Source organism: Calonectris borealis, chromosome 1, assembly GCF_964195595.1.
Source record: "Calonectris borealis chromosome 1, bCalBor7.hap1.2, whole genome shotgun sequence".
In the NCBI taxonomy this organism is placed as follows: Eukaryota; Metazoa; Chordata; class Aves; order Procellariiformes; family Procellariidae; genus Calonectris; species Calonectris borealis.
In genome coordinates, this window is record NC_134312.1 from 202,347,882 (window position 1) to 202,371,610 (window position 23,729).

Below are 23,729 nucleotides of genomic sequence, written 5' to 3' on the forward strand. Positions count from 1 at the left end.
TAAAGGCAGTATTGCTGCTTTGTTTGGCAAGAAAAAAATAATGTATTTTAAAAACTGGCAAAGGAGAAAATGAGGTAATCATAAAATTTGAGGGAGGAGGGTTGCAGATTAAAGATACTTGCATTACAGTTTCCTGAACTGGAAAAATTCCCATTACAGAAAACTCAATATAAAAGAGGTGATAATGTTTCTGAAGGTATTTACCACACAGGAACATGCAAGGAACTGTAAGTATACAATTTTTATGCTTTGGAGGTCACAAATCTACCACCTCTATACTTAAAAAAAAAAAAAAAAGTTTTGTGGGGTTTTTTAATCTCTAACTTAAATGGGACTTTACCAAGTGACTTGATTAAACATCTAATTTTACCCTAACTAGGCCAGGATGGATAGTATCAACACATGCTGTCATCTCATCTGCCAAAAGACACAGAAGTAAGGTATCACTGCAAAACTTGTGAGCTTAAATCAAAGCCATTCCTAAAAAGGCTCGCATTCCAAGCCAACAAGCCACCTTTGGAAACATCAGTATTGCAGAAACTCTCCACAGTAGATCCCTTCAGGGAAAGGAAATCGGGCATCAAGGAAGCCAAATCAACTTCTCAGCTGTCTCTTCTGCACCCAGGTCAAATTTGCTAGAGACTTACCAGAAGTAAGCAAAAGACTGCTTTCCTTAAAACACAAAAGTCAGTAAGTTAAGCATGTGGAATAGTGTCAAAACCAAGCCCACTAAATTTGCCTGGTTTTGCGTGCACATTATGATACACTCTAATTACAGATTTTCACTCTTCTTCCACTGGACCCTTTGTTCATCAGAAATGGTTGTCAAACTATGAATACAAAATTATTTAGTAGTTACTTCCACTGTGAAGCCAAATTATTCAGCATGTACGGTGATCATTTATTCACTGCCCATCATTCACACCCTTCTCAGAACAAATATTCTGGAACGCTTGATTTTTGCAACAATAATGTTCTTTAAACCTTTGCATACAATTTTAGTTTCCATAAAGAATCCAGAAAAAAGACAATTCCATCACGTGGAATAACTGACAAGCAACATTCAAAAAGCAGCACAGATCCCTGCTTCTAGAGCAAAGATTTACCCCTGTAAAGACTGAAAGAATATGCCAGTGAAATTATATAGGTATTTGTTAGTGTACACACTATTGCAATTGAGACTTGAGGATGCAAAAAAAAAAACCTGGCATAGTACAGCTCTTCATCTGTTGTAAGTAGTACTTGAAAAGAGAGAATCACCATCTCAGTATGCAAACATACACCTAGTTTTTAGAAGCTAGGTTACAGTGACTTCCCAATCTATAGGTTAGCTAAAAACCTAACAATCACGTTTAACATAATACAGACTAGAAAAAAGTTAGTGAGTCAAGTTCTATTATTTCTAGCATGTAATTTATGTTTTATTTTTAAATTATTTTCAATTCCTTGATAAAGTAACTAGTAGTGAAAGAAAAAAGCATTGTATTGATGCAGACATTTGTCTGTGTTGCACTCTTATGTAAAGGAACAACATAAAACACCTATAAAAATATATCCAAAAAATATCAAAATGGACAGTTTTATTCGGAGAAGACCTATTTCAATCTGATATGCATACGAATAAATCTGTTCACCCACACACTATCCTTCAACAAAAAGAAACTAATATCCATATCTACCCCTAAGGCCTTCTACAGAAATACAGTAATTCATAGTTTTGTTTTAAAATTCAACCATTAAATCTGATCATATAAAATACCATTTTTAAACATATTTCTTAAACAAAGTAACACCTTTAGGTCTCTCATACCAGGCTCAATTCAGGCAAAACTTTGTTTGCAATTATAGTACCTTCCGGGCCTTCTCACACAATGAGGACTGGTGAAATTTAAGCTTCAAAACTAGAAAACATTATTTCTCCAAGCCCAGGAGCAAGAAGAGTTTTATCTACTGTTTACCATACTGCTGGGTTTCTTCCCTAATGTGGTAATTTGTTATTCTATTTTTTAAGTGACAAATGAGCACAGGAAAAAAATGCATGAATATCAGAATTTCTATCCCATCTACATGATCAATGGTCTCTTTTTGTAATAGATATTTTTCTTTAAAACAACAAATCTTTGACAAGAGATCTGTGTGCACTGCTAGCTGAAACTGGGCTGTATCATCTACAGCAAGTCCTACTAAAGCAGCCCAAGAAAAATTACAATAGACCAGAAAGCGTGCTTGCTATTCACAACCGAGCAAACGCTGCAGACAGCCCGTGTTCACTGCCGGTTCCTCGATTCAGCCAGGGAGAAGAGCTCTTTCCCATGGGTTATGAACAGCCCAACATCCCATGGAGCATTTAAAATAAACAACACAAAGTAAGCTGGCTTCATTTTTTGGTTTTGCTTTAGCTCACTTCTAATGCTTTGTTCACTCCTATTTCTCCATTGCATAGACCTTAGTTCAGTATCCTGGAAAAAAAAAAATTAGTAAATATGGCTACGAAGTTAGAGATTGCTTCAGGGTTTGTTTATTTTGGGGGTGGTTTTGTTTTGTTTTCCTCCGATCACTTAATATCGTTTTCCTTTTCCTGTCTGGACAGTAGCCCATTTATATCCATTGCAAAGTTCTGAAAACCATGCAACTAGGTTTTATTCATACCACAAAACCATAATCCCCTTCATTCGGTCGTACTGGCTAGGTGTCCTTGTTTGCCAGACAGACTTAGTCACAAGAAACAATGGACAAGAATAGGCAGTGGGTCGCCAACCTTATCATGCTCGTCTCAGAATAAATTCAATGAATTCAAAAGGCCTTGGGAGGTTGTTGGGTCCTCCAGCCTAGACTGTAAGCAATCCATTTTCCACAGCAGCTGTGTCCACCCTACTGCATTAAAATACATGTTCTTGCTTATTTTTTATTACAGCTTACAGGATAGCTTCATGTCAGCAGGTAATAACCTTAGCCACTTAATATTTCAGTGTATTGGAACATTCATACTATGCCATTATGAAGAGAATTCTAATGGGTAACACAGTGCCAGTCAGTACGACTGCGGCATCGCAGGCCACTGTCAGGAATGTAGCTAGGGTAGAGTGTTTAATTTTAGAGAATTTAATAATGTGAATTGCAAGTTAAATATGTGGTGTCAACAATTTCTTGTGACCTCCACTAGCAGCTATTTTTACTTAACTTGAGTTAGGATAATGACTTGATTGCAGCATAATATGACATGGTCCAAATACGGCATTTATTTTTAAAGAAATATCAGTAAAAGTGCTTCAATGGGTCTTAAGTATTAAAAAAAAATAATCAAACAAGGAGCTGCCATCTTGACTGTACTGTTTATTCAGGACCCAAGACATGTATCCCTGGGATATATTTCCCAATGGTGGGGGGGGGAAGCTTCCCAAGCTTCCACCATTGAAAAATAGTTCCATTAAGTCACTTACATTTTTAAATGCTTTAGTGCCACTTGCAAGGATTACCTAAAGGCTCATTAGTCTCACTTTCACACACACATAATGTGGAATTACTTAAGGAGAGCCCCAACGAGCAGGCTTCAAAGCATTTTACTTCATCACAGAATAAGATCATTATATGACCTGCCCCTTTCACCTTTCCAAAATTTGATGTGCATGTGTTCTTCAGGATTCACAAGGCATCAAAAAGACTATAGATCTTTTAAGTCTTTATTCGTACTTCTTGGCTCTAATCATCATACCAGTCAGTACAAAGATGGTAGGCAATAGAGTATCCTGCTTTGGGAAGATGGACTTTTATTATTCCATTTGTTTTCAGAATGTAATTTACTAAAAGGAAAAAAACATATGTAGAGCTAGACAGAATATGCATGCCTGTATGCACACTAAGTTTAACGACAACAACAAAATTACAGTGACTTTCCTAAATCCGTTTAAGCACCTAAGAAACGTAACCAACGAGCCTGGATTAAATACGATCAGAAGTCTGAGCCTGAGTCAGACCTAAAGCCTATGTAAAGTCCAGATAAAAACTGCAGAGCAAAAAGATGTATTCTGTTTAACATTCCACTGTCAGTGTCTTTAAAAAAAGATCACTAAACTCAAGTAACAGTTTTTAATAGTCTCCTCTGAAGAAAAAAAAACCAAACAAACAAAAAAAAAGCCACCCCAAAAACAGAGTGGAGGGAGGAATGTAATGCTAGGAAAGAAAGAAATTAATTACTGAGACATGCCAGGATACAGGGACATCCAAAATACAAGATATTTATGCATGAATAGGAAGACAAAATAGACTTTTTGGTGTCTTTTCTACTCATCAATGCAATCATGACTGAAAGAAAAACATCCCTATATATGTTTCTTTTATGCCATATAATTTGTTTGGAAAAACAGCTGGGGAAAAAAGTGAGTATCAGTGTGCTTCAGAAATTATTATCTTCTGCTGTCCCCTAGTGGCACTGTAACTTGTTTCACAAAATTGATCAAAGAATATTTTCCACTGTAGGCTTCATAGGCTACAGAACAGAAGGCATCAATAGAAATTAAAAGTCAAAAGAAATATGTTTTGCAGACAATCGCTACAAGTAGCTCTTATTTACTCAGAATTTTTGAAACTAAAACCCACAGGAAAACACTGTGATCTAGTATTTTAAATGACAGACTTTGCTAAGAGATTGTGTGACAAAAATATAGCCAGAAATATTTATGGGCATGGCCATGATATTGTCAGTATTTTAGAAATTCTGTTACTGAACTAGTTAAGACTTCAAATAAATACTTTAAAATGCAGTTGGAAGAAATAGCTTCCAATCACTCCAATTGTAGCATACCATTCAAGTTTTTTTTTTTAAAAAAAAAAAAAAAGATACGCCAATTCTACTACAAAGTAAAAGCATTACTGGACAACACCCAGATTTTCTTGATTTTACTTTACCATAAATCAAAAATGCAGGAGTTGCAATTTATGTTTTTCAGTAAAATGAAATGCAAGTGAAATGCTGCTTAGGGAACACGGTGGTCTTATCCACTTAAAAATCAATCATTATCTTTCATCTTAGATAAGGTTTTGCAAAACTGTAAAACAGATGTGGGAACACATCCACGATTGTTAGTCAAAGGTTTTTCAGTCCTATCCCCAAAATAATTTCTCTCTTGACTTTCGTATTTAGTTTTGTATCACAAAATAATGATTTCAAAAGTAAACAGAGTATTTGGCATCCCAGTTTTAATTACAGTTTAACAGTCTCTTAATTAGCTGAGATATTTAATTTAGCCTTCATTCCATGCAATTATACACTCTCATAACCCATGAAAATTTGTAATTATCTCTAACGTCATTAATGAGGACTACTAAACTGCAGTTCAGTTCATTTTTATCAAGTTTCTAGAAGAAACACGAGCTTCTCATACTAACTGTAGCTACTGAAAACAAGTGAAGTTTCCTACTCAACACTTAAGAGTTCACCAAGAAGTACATTCTCCATTATCACCATCTAAAACTGCAGTAGTATATTTACTTAGTGCACAGTATTTACTTAAAAGTATTGGACTTCTCCCTTGTTTTATTTTCAAAGATTTATTTCATGCTGTTAGGTTCCCTAAACAAATCACTTTCCAGGACTGCTTTACTTTCAGGACAGAGAGAGCCTCTATCTTTCTCCGAAGTGAAAGCCCAGCGTAGGCAGAACCTTCCTTGATCTTTGTAACAGATTAAGAGACAGAAAATACCCATAAAGCTTTTCCTACAGAAGGAATTTGTTTGCAGCATCAGTCACCACCCTGCCAGCTCAAACAACTTGCTCAGACATACTCCCAGTCTCAGTAAGCTCTGGCTACTGAGAAATTCACGTAAAGGGAAATGCACATGACAGCCCGGTGAAGCAAGGGGCAGGCATCAGGCACAGCCCGTGGCCTGCGGGACAGACTCGCTGCCCCAATTTTCTGCCTAAATCTGGCCCTCAAGCAATCAAAGAAGATTCTATTTAAGAAGCCGCTGAAGACAGACCCTTAAGGTTGCAAGGCTAACGTCCTCATCAGAGTGACATTTTATTAAAAGCTTTGTGGAAAAGGGGGGTTATTTGTCTTTATGTAGCTGCTTCCCCTCTCTAAACCTACTTACAATCACTCTTCTCAGCACCTAATGAGAACTGGGACAAGGCTGAGGATTATAACTCCAGGGAGGTACCTGCTTTAACTCGGTGACACAGCTCGGGAAGAGCTCAACAAGCCTCCCAGAAACTGCCAATTAAACAGTGCCAAACACATTGTTTTCCCTTCCACGATGACAGTATGCCATAAAGACAAAATTACAAGCCGCCTGTGGAAGCCACACAGGATTAAAAAAAAGGGGAAAAAAAAAAAAAACAAACAACACAATACCACACCCCCCCCAGAATTCTAAGCCTATATGCTTTTCTCTCAATTGGGATGCATGAAATTACAGCTAGATTTGAATTCAGCCAAATAGCTACATGTTTTATCTAGTTATATATAACATTCATTGGTTTTGTTCATAGACAGTTTTTTTCTAAAAGCATTTAAAAATTTATTATTCCCTCCTATTATGACAGGTAGATAGGAAAATGGAGAACACAGGACAGAATGGGACAGAATTACCAATTATAATTGCTAATTACAGAGTTACCAATTACAATGAAAACATGGCTAGAACTTCCACATTCTGAAAGAGGGTTGGAAGTACACACTCCTGTCACAGTCACCAAAATTTAATGCCATCTGATCCAGAAAGACAGACTTCAAAGTCCTATAGAGCAGAGTGCTGAAGTCCTATTCTAAGAAACCGTTCTGTCATTAGGTTTGACTTTTGCCTATATTGCAACAAAGATGATAAAATCCTACTACAAACAAATTAAATTATGTACAAGATATAATGCCAGGTCTTGCATTTCATCCTTCAGACAATTGCGTAAAGTTTTTGACCTACTGAATTATACACAATAACAACTCCTGTTTCTCTTAAAAAATCTACTTCAGAGATCAAGGACAAGGTTTGCAATTGTATATCTGGGTAACTCCCTTCCATCACAAAGGCTCAGCCACAAATATTTTAACTAAAGCTATCCCTAAGAATGTAATTCTACAAAAGACTTAGAAAATTAAAAATTTAACCTGTAATTAACATTATTTGATTCCTTCCTCCCCAAATTAAAATAAGGAAGAAATATTTCCATTCTTTTGAAGAGTCTTCAATGACACAGAGAAATTGGATTCACAGTCTAAAGCCTTGTTTATCTATAAATGGCGGTGGCAAAACAAGCTTTTCCACCCACAAACATGCACAACTCAGCCTTTGAGGTAATCCTGCCAAGGGCAAAAGAAGATTTTTTGCTTCCTCATTATTAGTCTTCCCTGATCAGATTTAACAACTGAGCATATTTTTTCTGTCTCCTGTAAGGAGTCTCTGAAGCTCACTAAGAATTATTAAGTCAAACCACTACTCTTAAGTAATCAAAAGAGTCTTTTGGTGATAACAGCCCTTTTTTCTTTCCAATTTATATCTTGATTTTTTTCAAGTGAGTCTTTAGCCAATTATCTGTCCCTATAGCGATCTAGTTTTAAACATTAAAACCTTAATAAAAAGTGAAAACAAACCTGGCTGTTCTTCCCACTCTGTGGATGTATGTGTTTGCATCTTCTGGACAATCAAACTGAATGACCCAGTTCACTGCTGGAAAATCTGTGCAAAGAAAAAAATATGTCAAAATTTAAGCTCACTGTACTCAAAATCCTCCTATTCAAGAGCAATGTATTATTTTGGAGCATTAATTCTTGTAAGAACCATCATTTAGACCAATTTACAGACATTGGGTGCAACCTCTGAAATAACAATAAAATTAATTGCATGTATTAGCATATCGTAAACAATCACCCTCTTCATCAAAGAAAGCTAAAATTAATGGTGTCCTCATTTCCTAAATTATGACAATACACTGAATGGAACATAATTTCACACTTGACAAGAACAGACATGCTTTGTGTCACACAGATGATAAAACACCACTACATTTAATAATTAAATAACAATATCTGACACACTTTTCACCTACAGTATCAATATCCTACACAACCGGGGTTTGAAGTAAGCTGTGGCGAGACAGCACTACTTCAGCTATCCGCATACAGAAGTATCATTGTCCCTCTCAAAGACAGGAGGGGGTCTAAGCCTGACAAAGAAGCCAACATTGAATGTGAATGATATTATTAATAAACATTTTCTAACTGCTGCACTTCATCCAACAGCAGCGTGCTTTGCATCTGAGTAAGTTTGTGTTACTTGCTGACCAAGTCTGTAGCTGCGCTGTATTCCACAATTATACCTACACTCTAAACCCAAACCATACCCACATTAGATGCTCGCTAGTGAGATTTCAGCAGTGTAGGAGGTATGATAAACAGTTTTCATTTCTGCCTTCAGTTTTTAGAGCACCTTCCTTCCTTTTGTAGCATACTGATAAAACCTTACATTTTGTACAACAGAGTTTGCTATCTGAAAGAATCATAGAATAGTTTGGGTTAGAAGGGACCTTTAAAGGTCATCTAGTCCAACCCACCTGCCATGGGCAGGGACATCTTCAACTAGATCAGGTTGCTCAAAGCCCCATCCAACCTGACCTTGAATGTTTCCAGGGATAGGAGTAGACTCCTGAAAACAGTTCTGTGTCACACCTAAATGCCTCCAAGTACTAAAAAAAAAAAAAGTCCAAAGCATCCACTGAAAATATAAAGAAGTAAATCATAATTCACAGGTAATGACGAGAGGAAAGAAACTCAAGCAAACAGGTCCTATAAATATTCTTGCTTTTTCCCCTCATCTATTTTTCTGCCTCCTTAAGAATACAGTCCTATAATGCCATTCATAGTTCAGACATTAAAATTTCTTCAGGTTTTCATTTCCACATCCTGGTAGGTTAGCAATTTTTTATATTCTGGAATAACCCGCAGAATACAGGCACATCAGAAATACTTAAAACTGCTGAAATCTTGCCTTAAGGCATGCAGTAAGCAAATACATCACAATTTCCATTTTCCCTCGTTCCAGATATTTGTCACAGAACATGGCTGGAAAAACTGGATTGTCTACAGACTTTAATGAATAAATAAATAAATAAAAGACAGCTTCCACCGACTACCTCACTAACAAATGTCATTACAAAACTAGTGACAACATAGGTCTTTCTGGGACAAAAAGAAAAAATAAGCACAAATGAAGTTTCTTCAGTAAAGAAACGGCAGAACTCCAAGAAGCATATCTCTTCTGAGAGACCTTAATAAGCATTTAAGCAAACTACAGCTTCATTTCTTACAAATCAGGTTGGTCTTCAGAGCATACTATCACTGATAAAGTCTCAACAGGATTAGATCATCCCTTTGTGAACAACTATTGCTTCTGTGGGTACATACCCAGGCCACGAGCTGCAATATCTGTAGCAAAAAGTACTGCTGCCTTTTTCCGAACAAAACAAGTGTAGACTTCCATTCTCTTCATCTGATGCTGCTTGCCATGGAGTGCCAGTACAGGAAGACCAGGCTGAAGCTTACAGAACACTCTGAACAGATACTGGACCTACCCAACAAATCAGGGGGAAAAAAAAATTACCATGCAATGTTAAACTTGTTAAGATCATATCCAGTATATAGCAACTGACTTAGCACATCAAATAAAATACACTTTTCTCCACATCAGAGACAAGAGATGCTATTTTCAGACTTTGTCACATGCCCAGGTACTAAAAGAGGAAATGAACTGTGGCACAAGATTGGCATGCCTTTTGATGGCATTTCCTAAAAGGAACCAGAGTAGGTAACAGCAAGAACAACTTGGGACATGACTAATTAGGTGTATGCAAGGGACCGAAGCATCAAAAGTCCACCAGAAGCACTGCTTTTAGACAATACTGGAGGGGTGTAGTGTCTTATGCTTGCACTCAAAGCAGTCTACACAGTCTTGGTTTACTATTTCAAGCTTCAACAGCTTCTCTTATAAAAGCAGTCTGTTTACTTTTACATACAGTACCATGATGCAGCATTATTTTATACCAGGCAGCTTTTAAGCAAATAATTACAGAAGCTGCATATATTGCAGTACAGCTGCAGCTCGGAGAATTTATGTACAACTAAGCCTACCACCTCACTGTACTCACCAGCCAACTGCAGAACAAAAACATTGTAACCTCTCACACAAGTGGAAGAACTGCAATGAATATTTACTACAGCATTGTATGTTGTAAAATATTCGATACATGCAGTAGTTATAGGAATAAATACCTGTGCCATACAAACACAATCAAATAACTTCAACAGAATAGTCCCAGGACGTTTACACTTGAAGGATTACTTCCTATATAACCATAAGAAAAACCTCTCCCTGCACTATTTCACAATTACAATTTCTTAGATAGGCAGATTTAAAAGCTTGTAAAGAAAATAGGTACAACTATTAAAATACTCTGTAACCCAACTACGAAATGTGTGATGAGACAAAACTGAAAGAGCTGGCCCTTAGTCACATAACTTTTAGAATTCGTTTTTAACAGCAGACCACAAAAATGGCTGAGTGCACCGAGATCTCCAGGACCTTCCTGCTGGGTCGCTGAGCTTCCCAGCAGCCAAGCCCTACATGACGTGCCTACAGGAGTAGGTGATGTTTGGTTCCTCCCCCAATTTCCTGTTGCAAACTAGTCCAGAATCTCACCTCTCTGGTGCCTTGACATCTACAGGAATATCTTAATTTTAACAGTTTTAAAATGGTACGGGGGGGAGGAAATAGCCATACCTCTTTACAGCTTGCAAAAAACACAATGCTCTTCTTTTTCAAGTGACTTCTCAGGAAAGAGTATAACATGTTTACTTTTTGCTGAAGCTCACAGACAACATAGTTCTGATCCAAAGTTGCCGGGGTGCTAAAAAAAAAAAAGCCCCAAAAGTACATTTAGATACCGTTAGTTCCCACAACATTAAAATGAGAAAGAAAAGAAGGGAAGAGAGAGAATATACAGGCATACAGTATCTATAGAGCTGCCTGTCCTTTCTTTTAAGTTAAGAGTGTCTGACAAATACCCAGAAAAAGAAGAAAAAAAAAGAAAAAAAGAAAAAAAAAAGTCAGGCTGGAAAGTTCTCCCACTTTGAGGAATAACTCTTAGCAGCTCCACTAGAAAGCTACTCTTGAAAGATTAATCTATTTCCTTACTAAAAGCCAGCGGGGAGGAGGGGACAACTTTTGACATTACTTCTAAATTCATTTACTACTAGCAAGCCAAACTCTTTCCATGTCTAAGCAGCGGCATTCAAATTGCCTTGACTTAAAATGCAATTTTGTCTATTAGTCCTATTACAGCATCATTTGTGGTTAAGGCAACGTCAAAGCACAGTCTAATCACACACAAAAAATGAGCATTGATGTACTTCTACTGATTACACCCTGACATGCAAAGTGACTTTGCAAAGCTCTGAATTGTCATCTTAACTCACCTCTCCGTTCTTTACAAAATAAACTAAACTAAAAAAAAAAAAAAAAATTCTTTGGCATATTTGTCCTTGAAATACATCTAAATGCTCATCTCTCACAGTTCCTCTGCTTCACCCTAAACAGACCAAGGGAATTCAAAATTATTTTATTAAAGGTGCCACTTGAGAGAATGAAATTATAAGACAGTGCTCCAGGTTTTTTTCTGCTAATCAATTTGAATTATGCCACAGCACCTTTTGCTTTGTAATTCTTTCAGAGGAAACTGTTTTCATAAGGCAATAACCTATTGTATACTAAGGCAGTAAATTCTAAAACAAATTAATAATTTTTTTTTGATTCAGTTTCTTATGTAATTGCACTCTCCCAAATATTTTTTTTAAATTATGTCATTTAAAATAGACTTCACAAAAAATGCAAGATCTGTGAAACAGATGTACAGTCAGTCCTCAAAATGAAGACTACATAATAGGCTTGTACATCCTCTCCTGCTAAGAGGATATTAACCACACAATTTTCTCTGGCAATCATGCTTATTTAAGATGCCTTTGGTAGTACTACTGATTAAAAAAAAAAAAAGGTATTTGCAGTACAATACAGAGGATAATCAAATCAAATAGTTAAAACTGCCTCAGGATTCAACCTGATTCTGCTGTTCATTTTGCTGATTTTTTGCTTGCTCTTGGGAAAGCCATTTTTATCACTGTGCTTCACCTTTCTCCTGCGTCTTACATATGGAAATATATGCATACTTCATAGAAAAGCAGGAAAAAAATCATACATGCTCATAAGCAATTTGACACTTAGATGATAGAACCCACAGAAATGCAAAATATTAAGTAACGTTCTTCACTTAGATTTCAAAAGAAAAAAAAAGTGCCGAAAAACAACATGCATTTTGTTTTCATTTAGTGACACATTAAATTTTTTGAGCTTGGCAGACCATATACTTCACTTCTCACAAGAGCTTCCCATTCTGATCCACACTGTATGGCATGACAAATTTATTTCATATGCACAGTAAACCCAGCATGTCAGGAAGCCGCAAGACTTAATGCACATGGAGTAATTGGTGAAACACTGGCACAGGTTGCCCAGAGAGGTGGTAGATGCCCCATCCCTGGAAACATTCAAGGTCAGGTTGGACGGGGCTCTGAGCAACCTGATCTAGTTGAAGATGTCCCTGCCCACAGCAGGGGGGTTGGACTAGATGACCTTTAAAGGTCCCTTCCAACCCAACTATTCTATGATTCTAATGCCACATGCTTTCCTTTGGGCACCTAATATTGAATACACAAACAAGACTATCATTCTGCACTTTCCCAATAGAGTAGCATTTTCTTGGAAAGCCAGATTTATCAACAGCGTACAGAAGCACTGTATTTGTGCAACACATCTGGTGGTTCTGCACAGCAAGTGTGCACACACAGGAGGTAAGGAAGCCAAACAACAAAAAAGTAGCAATTCAGAAGCGAGTGCTACAGCCAGGACACTACTCCATCCAGGCTATAACACACTCTGGGGCTTGCTCCTGAGGAAGAAAATTTCCAGTTTGTGAAACTGCCTGAGGAGCCACAAGGGAAGTGCAGGTTCAGCCTCCCTGTAATGAATCAGTCACAACCAGTACCCTCTTATCTGGAAATTCCTTGCTTTCAGGAAGGCACACAACAGGATCAGACACTGCAAGAAGGAGGCATGAAGTAACTTCTGATTCAGGAAACCAACAGTCAGAGAAGCAAGTAGGATCACCATCTGTTTAATCCCCCCAGGAAAAAAAAAAATTATCCCAACATACCTGAATTTGGCTTTCTCATGAACCCAAACATATTCTGGATCTTTCAGACTCAGCCGTGCAAGATCCTTCACTGATTTTGTTTGTGTTGCAGAAAAAAGCAAGGTCTGGCGTTTCTTAGGTAGATTTTCTATGATTGCATTCATTGTATCAGCAAACCCCATGTCTAGAATTCTATCAGCTTCATCAAGAACTGAATTGAGACATATATTTGAGAAAATCTGGTTTTAGCTTTATTTATATTAAAAAAAAACATACATCAAATCCATATAGTACAAAAATCCATGCCTACTTAAACTGCAGAGACTAGCTTAATTACTGTATATGACAGGATTCTCTTTAGATATACTCCATAAAATGTTTTTTAAAAAAGTGCAATAGAAGTCATAGGATTTGCAATGATCTATACACTACAGCCCTCAGTTTCACATGCTGAAGCATAAAGATAGCATTTCAAGTAAACAGTTCAGTAATTTGCAGACAGACTGCAAATTAAAAACCCCCTGTCCTATTACTGAAACAAAAGCACGGAATATAAAACAGTGCTGTACTATTCATGACAGAGCAAAACAGACTCTCCTGTACCTAAGCTGAATTTAGCATTGAAACACAGGGAATAAACAGAGTAGCACAGAGACAAAGCTTTAAGAAAAGGGCCTACGTTTAATGCAGTTCTTGTCTAACTGCCATGAACTGTAGTAAGTGTAGCAAGCATAATTTCACATTTTATCAGCTTCATTAGCTTCTTAACTGCTTCTAAGTTCCTCAAGCTATGCTAAAGATTACGCAGTTCTTAGTGGCAGGCAAACCTTTTCATTACACTGAAATTTTTATTCAGCTTGGAAGGATGAAAAGAATGTTAACAATGCTAATAAAACAATGAAAGGAGCAGCAATCTGTCTTAAAATTCAAAGAAAAGTGTTTTCTAGAACAGGCCCAAAACACACACACTGCAATGGACATTCCATATAGTTAATTATCACGTCAAGAAAAACACGAGAGCCGTAGCCAGAAAGGAAAGGCCAGTGTTAGCCAAGACACATTTAAAGGATTATATGGGACACTACATTTGGTTTGGGGTTCCTTACTGTCCTGGTTTCGGCTGGGATAGGGTTAAATTTCTTCCTAGTGCTGTGTTTTGGATTTAGTATGAGAAGAATGTTGATAACACACTGATGTTTTCAGTTGTTGCTAAGTACTCTCCTAATCAAGGACAGCTCCCATGTTCTACCGACCGAGCTAGGTGCACAAGATGGGAGGGAACATAGTCAGGACAGCCAGCCCAGCCGGCCAACGGAGTATTCCATACCTTGTGACGTCATGCTCAGTATATGAAGGGTAGGCGTGATCCAGGAAGTACCGATCGCTACTTGGTTATCGGTCAGCGCGGGTGGTGAGCAATTGCATTGTGCATCACTCATTTTGTATATTCTATCATTATTATTATTATTATTTTCCCTTTTCTGGTCTATTAAACTGTCTTTATCTCAACCCACGAGTTTTTCTCACTCTTACCCTTCTGATTCTCTCCCCGTCCCACTGGGGCGGGGGGGAGTGAGCAAGCGGCTGCCTGGTGTTTGGCTGCCTGCCAGTTAAACCACAACACTTCCTAACTCACCTACTTGTTCCTATCATCCTACGGAAGGCATGCTCAGCAACTGTTTGAGAGAAAGTACACACAAGAAAGGGGTTTTCTTGTTTTCTATTTTAATTTGCACATGTGTGAACTTAAATGCCATTTCATCTACATACCATGACTAGGATAAACTTTTTACCCAAGGAAGTGCTCCACACAATTATGAACTATTACAAAATATTTCTGAGTACTTTCAAGTACTTAAAAAACTTACTCAACATTTGCAGATCGGATGCATAGAAATATGAAGTTTCATCCATGTGCTGTAGAAGCCGTCCTGGAGTGCAAATTAGCATATTTATGTGGTGGATTCTTTCAGACTCTTCTTTCAGATCCTGAAAAGGAGTTAAACCAGCTTAGCTCTAGTTGTTCACACAAGAAGTCCAGTACCAGAGATGATCAGGCCAGCTTAACATATTGATAGTTTTTAGAAAGAATAGTCAAGGATCAGCCTTTCCTCTTTCTACAAAGATATCACAATTTCTTCAGCATGCACATACTGGTGGCTTGAGCAAAAAGTGTTTCAGAATAATCTAAATTAACAGGATAGTCCTGGAAGGCCTGTCCGGAGGGTCCATCCAGTAACCCGGAAAGACTGTAAATATGCAAAAGCTTCAAAGAACACAGAGTACACACACAAGAAAATGAGTGGGTCATTGATAGGTTCCCATTAACTACTCTCTTCCCTCACTTTTCATTTCCAGGATTTCCTTCCTAAACTAGCACTTAATATAGCATTTATTTATGCTTCCATACAGCAAACTCCAAGAGAGGACACACCTTTCCTCCAATGACAAGGCCAGCTGAGAACTCATGATTCTTTCCCACTTTACGCAGAACCTTGAAGGTTTGATATGCCAGTTCTCGAGTAGGCGATATTATCAAAACTCCCAGTCCATCAGCCGAAGTCCACTGATGGCGATACAGGAGTTCCAAAGCCTGAAAAAAATTACCATATTCTCATTATAAAAATCTCAGAAGGAAGAGATGTAACAACAAAAAATTTGTATCAAAATGTATTATAAAAAAAAAAGATAAAGCCACACTAATTAAAATAACGACTTGAAGAAACATCAGTATACAGTTCACATAGTTTGATTATATATCAATTCTAACTGATGGTAATGATACTTGCTGTAGCAAAGTTCCCCAGCATCAATCTATGACAGACAGTAATGGGTGGTAAATCGTAAACATTTTACTGCACAATTAATCCTACTCTGCTAAATTCTGAAAATTAAGCCTTAATCATTTATACGAGAATAGAAATCAGATGTAGAAAAACACAAGAAACCTCCCTGCTCGTAAGGTTTTGTGGGAACCAGAAACAGAATGAGCAACTAGAGAAAAGTAAATTATTGCAGCTTTAATTCCAGTTACTTTAATTAATTTAATTAGCAGTACTATCCACATATGCTATACACAGAGCATTCCAAACAAAGTTGTCATAAACCTCAAACCAGGATTATTCCTCCTCTTATGAATTCACACTGCAGAAACACTGTCTTAGCTAATCCTAACACAAAGGTTTCATAGGTATCAATACCTGAAGCATTCTGAAATACTGAAGGCTGTTAAGCATCCTTGTACAACTAATTTTTTTTTTTCACTCTTCATCTCTCCAGCTCCTCTCTTAACACTTTTCTCCCCTAAAACTGTTTTAAAATAAGGTTTGTAAAACAAAGTACTTCTACTCCTAGATTAACTAACTGAGCAATGCCACTTTTATTTCTCAAGTTCACAACTATCCTTTGAAGCCACCTAAATTTTTTTTATTCTTTACTAATAAAAAATAAATTTTAACAAAACCAGCATAAAGCATAAGTCTTCTCAACCAGAGAGGGTATTCAAAACACCTACTCCTGTTCCCACAGTTACTGACAGAATAGGCTGCAACTTGAAGAAATGAAATGCAGAGCATGATACTTCGAGTAAAACAGTCAAACATGTATTATCCATGACAGGGGTTTCCATCCTGTTTTCCTGCTTGCACCTGGAAGTGATTTCTAAGGAGTCCACAAAAGACAAGGAAATGGAAGTCCACAATCACTAAGCTTAAGTTTGCTATATAAGGTCCAAATCCTAAAATTTTAAAGGGGTGAAAACCACCCATCTAAAAAAAGTCCAAGGAACTGAAGAAATTTCACCATTCTATTCCATACACTTAGTTTTCAAATTTTAAAAGAATTGGACAACTAGAGTTACACCAGGAAAACAGATTCCTGAGACAAAAACAAAGCACTTCCTAAATCACACAGGGTCTACTAATGTAAGGATCAAAATGGAATTTCTATGTGTCAGAATATTCTTAGGGCCAAAAATATACTTCTTTCAGAACCTCAAGCAGCTTTATTAAATTAGTATCTTAGCTTTCTTGGAACATTTAGATCAAGTGAATTATAACTTTTCTCCCAGGATCTATTAACCTAAGCTGTTTGACATCCAATACTTCCCAGATAACTTGGTTTAAGTACAAATGGAGGATGTAAATTACTTACTGGGACAATAAAAGCCAAGGTTTTGCCTGATCCAGTCTTTGCAGCTCCAAGTACATCTTTACCTTGTAAAGCCAAACCTATGGTTTGCCTCTGTATCTCCGTTACCATGCGATACTGAGCTTCCTGCAATCCTAGTATTTGCAGTGTAGGAAGAGAAGAGTGTGGGAGGGGAAGGGGAAAAAAAAAGAAAAAAAAAATCTTTATTTTTGTCTTGCTCAGAGCTGCATTCCTCTGTTTAGAAAACACTGTACATGGCAACACTTACCTAAAACTTAGTTTAAAGCAAAAAAATGTTCAGATGCAGGTAAATTATACATTATACATTCATTTTTATTTAAATTACTTAAAAAAAAAACTTTTGTACTCACCTTTTAGGGTTTTTTTTGACAACGGAAAATCTGAAAATCTTTGAATTTCACTTGCATTTATCTGAAACAAAACAAGTTTAATCAGTGCTTACAATCTAAGCATAACAGAGAAATTAAATAGGATTCTTTAAGTTGCTGTTAATATAAATATGTAGTAATTTAGTATGACCTGGTCCAAGTTAGCTGGTCAGGCAATCTCTACTAGTTTGACCTAAGCCAAACCTCTCTTCTACCATAAACTGTTCAGTAACTAATAAGATATACATTAATCATGCAGGCTAGTAGTGCAATTTAAAGCTCATATCATCATGAAATCACAGAACAATTTCAGCTGAAAAGGACCTCAGGAGGCCTCTGGTCCAACCTCCTGCTCACAGCAGGTCAGCTCTGAGGTCAGACCAGGTAGCTCAGAGCTTCATCCAGTTGGGTCTTGAAATCATTGAAGGACAGAGACTGGACAGCCTCTCCGCGCAACCTGTGCCTCTGACTGACTGCCCTCAGGGGCAAAAATTGTGCCAGGCTGAGCCTCTCTTCTGTCAACTTACACCTGTTCTCTCACATCCTTCCACCCTGCACCATCTCCTCAGTGATCTCCCCAGGGGCACTGGGGGCTTCTGTAAGGTCCCCATCCCAACCCCAAAGCTATCTCTGCTCCAGACTGACAAGTCCATCTCCCCCAGCCTCTCCTCACAGGGCAAATGCTCCAGCCCCCACCATTTCAATGGCCCTCCACTGAACTGGATCCACTTTATTGATGTCTTTTTCGTATTTGGGGGTCCAAAGCTGGATGCAGTATTCTTCAGAAAAAAAAATAAAAAGTTTTTTTAAAATCACATTTTAAAAAGATATTGCAGTATGCAAGCAAGGTCTAAATTTTCTACAATGCAGCATGCCACAAGCCCCAGACATAACTTGCAATTAAATCTCATGCTAAGCATTTCACATGCATACAGTATCTCCAAAAATCAGAACGTCTGCAGCCTTTTTCTCCAAAACTGTCCCAGTCAGACTAACTGTCAATAGAGATTATAATAAAATATCTGTGGCAAAACAGATAACTAGCTAATTATTTCATATTTCTGCGTGGCTGAAACAAGCACTGCATTTATGATTCATGCACGCTAAGCATAAATTCATTTTCCTGGGAATATCCACAGAGGAGCAGTTTGGTTTTGGAAGCTACTGCAAATGGAGTAATGATAGTCCTATCCCATAAAATGGAACTCAGAGCTCTTACCCCCCTTCTCTTTTAACCATTCCGGCTTAAGAAAGAAACATTACTATGCTGCAAAGCACACAGCTGTTATCTTCCTGAAAAAAAGCAGCTCACCTGCACTTGTGAGTGCATAAAGGCGGACTCCTTCATCTGCAAGGATCACATGCAAACACTGCTGGCAGCCTCCCTACAACCTTACCAGAGCCAAGCTGTCCATCTGTATTTTCAGATCCCTTGAAGCAATGAGGATGTTTCAAGAAATAGCTCCAGATAACAAACACATTTCTCCCCCACTCCATTTTCCATTTTGACCCTACAGTTCCAGTGTCAAGATTTTTTTGCATATACTTAGCATTAGGTTATGTGATTGAAGATTAATCACTGCGAACACAAAGACCCCACAAGAATTGGTGGACAACATCGGGGAAGGAGCCCCACCAACGTCATCACTGCGCATCAAGTTAAGCACCCTGACTCAGCTGCTCCCTGGGACGGTCGGAGGAGAGGGGACAGCCCATGGTCCCTGGGTGAACCCCCCCGAGGAGCCAGTGGGGCCACCCCCTCCCAGGCTGACGGGGATGAGCGCCTGAAGGGGTGTGGGGCTCACGGGGGGCTGCAGGGGAAAAGCATTTGGAGATGTTCTACAACGTCTCTACAACGTGTATTAAGGGGGTTGTGGGAATGTGCAAGACTTCTTATGGGATGTTTAGGGGAAGGATCAAAGGCAGGGAAAAGGAGGGAACAAGGTGGACTGGGGAGGAACCAGTCTGAGAAAATAGAGGGAAAAGGGGATAAAAAGGGCTGGTCCTGGGTAACACCTGGCTGGTCAGTACGCTTGCACTCCATCACCACAGCCAGCCCTGCAGTCTTACTAGATATTCTTATATAATGATGTAAATAATTATTTACTACTAATAATAATTACTCTTGCATTCTTTCTATCCTTCTTCTTTGTGGGCACACTCTCTATTCTGAGCCCGCATAAGAGACCACCAGCAACCTTCAAGCCAGACTAGTGGGCAGCAGCATGAAAGCCGAGCGCCGGCAACCGGAGTGGGACCATGGACCTCAGTGGTTGGTGGGTGCTGATGCCAGCACCTGAGGCCAGCTCTGAGGCAGACTGAGTAGCCAATGCCAGCTACCGGAGAGGCCCATTTTCCACGTGTGGGTAAGTATTTCACTAGTGGATGTTAATCCTGATCAGAAAGAGAGGACAGTATGTGCCGCCCACGCTGTTCACATGTATGCAAGCACTGTGCGTGTCTGCGCAGGGGCTGATAAAGGCACTGCTCTGTCTGTGTTCATCTGTGGCCGCACGTGTGTGTGCACACATGTGTACCGACTGGGAATACACGCTCACCCTCACTGCAGGCTGGACTTGGGGACCCAGAACTGCAGCAATCTTGCATCTACCTGACTGGGACAAGAAGAGTCCATCTATGTCCTGAAGCTCACCAGATTCACCAACCTCTAGCGCTTGGTACACTTAATTCTTTAGAGCTGTCCTACAGGGTACAAAACATACTAAAAAAGTAATTAATTGTCCTCACACCTACTAATTTACTTCTCTGTCTCCGTTCACCTCTACAGCATACTTGAGAGCTGTTAATTACACAAACACACACACACACACACAACCCCCAAAAGCGTGTGTTTGAGTCCATGAGTTGGCTGAATGATTTACAAATATGCTGAGATGTCAAGTAGAGATCTTAAGAAAAATGTAATACTTTCAAGTTTGTTCTAGCTGATAGGAGATCATCAAAAGATGTGACAGCTTCCACTGGCAAAGTTCACAACAATCAATAGCAGCAGGACAGAAAAAAACCACAGAACTCAGGAAAAAAATAAAGAGACTACTGTATCTATAAAGCCTGAGCACATGAAGAGGAAGGCAGACAACCCAGCTTTGAATGAATACTGACTAGCATCCATAAACTGAGATTTCCAGATGTCAAACTCCGAGCTTACACAACTTGCGCATTTCTAATAGGTATCGTTTATCTCTAACAGATTGCTGAACAGAAACCTCCCAACATAGGGACCAAGCAAAATGGTCCTCAGATGTTCCTGACAACTCCTGATAACAATTCCAGAGGAGGTCTCAAATGAAAAGCTGTTGAGCTGTTAGATCAGCCTTATATATGTTTTAAGTACCAAGCCTTCTGCAGGCTCTGCCTATTATAGAAAACTAATAATGGTATACTAATACTAATAATAGAAGAAAAGCTATCCCCTGAACTCGATCACTTTATCTGCGAGACTGATGGTGATTGACTGCTCAGAGTATTAAATGACCAGTGATGGGACTCCAAAGCAAGAGATAGAGAAGAACGAATAGCTAGATCTTGCCATAGCACCCAAAGGTAACGCAGCAGCCTAATTTGCGTGTGGCATTATCAAGTAAATGCAAGCTATTCTCAAATGTAGAAACTATTAGGGCCTGACAACGTGCAAAATTAATTTCACTACACACCTCCCTGTCTGTGTTCAAATACACAGAAATAGAAAGCAATCTATTGCATATATACTGCAATGTGGTATATAAACAATAAGCCCACCACCCTGGGATCTGTGCAGAGAGTTCACAAACTCTGTACCCAGTCTTTGCCAAGTTGCTTTAACTCAGTTTCTCTCTCTTGCTCAGACACACACCCTCCAGAGACCATGCAGAGGCAACTCTCTAAGTCTAGGTTATAACAAGTAGTCCAACAGTACTGTAGTAATGTAGGAGGTTCTTCATTCCACAATGAAAGACACATACCTACCAGTGGTCATCCCACTCAGCACAATACAAGCCTCTAACAATTCGAGTAGTCTGCTTTCACAGTCAGCATCCAAGTCCTCTATTTCTACAGTGAGTAGAAAAATATTGCCAAAACAAGTTGACTCAAAATTTGTCCACAACAAAATGTATTAATCATTTATGTAGTTACCATCTTTAATTTTTATATAAAAACAATGAATGATAAGTCCATTTTTTTCCCTGAAAAATGATCTGTGATTTAAAACAGTAATTTGACCATCTTTGGAACCATACCATTTGCTTTCAAACCAGTAAAGCCAACATTGTGTGAAGCTTCAAAATACTAACTTGCTGAATCTTAACCAAAGGACCTATCATGACCTCTCCGTGGCAACAGACATGTTTCTTCTATACCTCTTGTCATTACTTTCTGCTCAATCAAATTACAACCACCAAAAAGTCTCTACTATCAGCTACACTGAGTGCTGCATAACCAAGTACAATGGCTATGCTCCTTCCCAGCAGTAGCTGCAAATTCAGCAAAAGTTGGCAGGACTTAGAGCAACATCACAGGCAGAGCACATCTAAGCTGTTATTCACAATTACAGTACTTTCTGCTAATCAGTATGGCTCAAAAGCCGACCATCTCTCAGAGGAGTTCACGGGAATCTGGGTGACAAAGCCAACACCCTTGACCCTGGCTCTAACATTCAAATACCTATATTCCTGACTGGCTGTTAATCAACATACTCTTCTAAAATGATGTTTGCCTGTAGGGCATCTTCTATGGAGACAAACGTGTCCCATCTCCAACGGCGAGACATCCGTGCTGCCTGGTCAGAAGGGTCAAGTGCCACTGGTTACAACCATTCCCCCATCTGCTTCTCCACCACACTCTCAACCACTCGCTCCCCTCCTGAGGGCCTCACTACCCCTGGCTCCACAGCCTGCCCACAGTCACCTCCACCAGAACCACCGGGACTGCGGTTACTGCCCTCTCCTCCTCTGCCTCGGGGGAGAAAGGAAAGGAAAGGAATGGAGGATCATCCCTGCCTCATGGAGGTGAAAGCCCTTCTGCCTGCCACTGAGCAGTGCCACCCACCAAACCTGTTACCTGCAGGCACCGCCAACAGCCAGAGGAACAGCCCCCTCAACTAGGAGTGCTCCCCACCCCTGCCCGGGACCCCCCCCTCAGAGATCCCCCTCCTCCTCCTCCTCCCCCCAGCCCTACCCCCACACACGCCACACGAGGAGAGGAGCCGCTTTTCCGCCCCCCGCAGGCCCGCCGTGCCCACCCGGCGAGTGCCCTCCCGTCCCCGCCCTGCAACGCCCCTCGCTCCCCGCCCCGGCCCAGCAGCACCAGCCGCCCGCCCGTGCCGTACCTCGGGGTAGCGCTGCACCAGGCGGCCGATGCCCTCCCGCTCCACCTGCCACTCGGGCCGCTTCCGCTCCTTGCGCTGCAGCCGCAGCCTCCTCGTCCGCCGGGTGTACTTCTTCTTCCAGCGCTCGAAGCTGCGCACCGGGTCCATCGCCGCCGGCCCGCCGCCGCCATCGCTGCCGGCCCGGCCCATGCTGCCCCCGCCGCCCCGCATGGGACGCACACGGCCTCCGGGGGCGGGGCTGGGCGCAGCCGGAGCGCGTCAGCCGGCCGCGCCGCCGGGGGAGGGCTCGGCGCGGCTCGGCTCGGCTCGGCTCGGCGCGGCTCGGCGCGGCTCGGCGCGGCTCGGCGCAGCGCGGCTCGGCCGCCAGGGGCGCGGCGGGGCGCCCTGGCTCGTCCCCGGCCTGTGGGACGGTGAAGAGGATGCACAAGGCTTGAAGAAAAATCACACTTCGTGAAATACAACTCAAAAAAGTGAGCTGTGGGCGCAGCATGCAAAATGTGCTCTAGGATAGAGATTATGGAACGGAAAAAAAAAACCCATTAAAAAAAATAACGCCGTAATAGAAGAGGAGTGTGTGCTTAGTACCCTCATAAATTTCATCCTCTGGAGTATGGTGGTGTGGGGGATCGGGGGAAGA

The 23,729-nt window shown here is 39.9% G+C and overlaps 1 protein-coding gene across 6 annotated transcripts in view; it reads right to left on the bottom strand.

Annotated features, from left to right (window-relative positions):
• The window catches only part of DDX10 (DEAD-box helicase 10), a 213,525-nt gene extending 190,178 nt beyond the window's left edge, over positions 1-23,347 (bottom strand). For all 6 annotated transcript variants that reach the window (XR_012672021.1, XM_075140022.1, XM_075140026.1 and 3 more), the window contains exons 1-9: positions 23,093-23,347; positions 17,749-17,809; positions 17,381-17,511; positions 15,663-15,821; positions 15,097-15,217; positions 13,250-13,439; positions 10,765-10,891; positions 9,393-9,555; positions 7,584-7,668 (exon numbers count right to left, since the gene is read on the bottom strand). Coding sequence is in view for 5 of the 6 variants with exons in the window: in XM_075140022.1 (XP_074996123.1) it covers positions 7,584-7,668; positions 9,393-9,555; positions 10,765-10,891; positions 13,250-13,439; positions 15,097-15,217; positions 15,663-15,821; positions 17,381-17,511; positions 17,749-17,809; positions 23,093-23,302 (1,247 nt within the window). In the remaining variant the exon portion in view is untranslated. The remainder of the gene's footprint in view (positions 1-7,583; positions 7,669-9,392; positions 9,556-10,764; positions 10,892-13,249; positions 13,440-15,096; positions 15,218-15,662; positions 15,822-17,380; positions 17,512-17,748; positions 17,810-23,092) is intronic.
• Between the last annotated feature and the right edge of the window lie 382 nt (positions 23,348-23,729).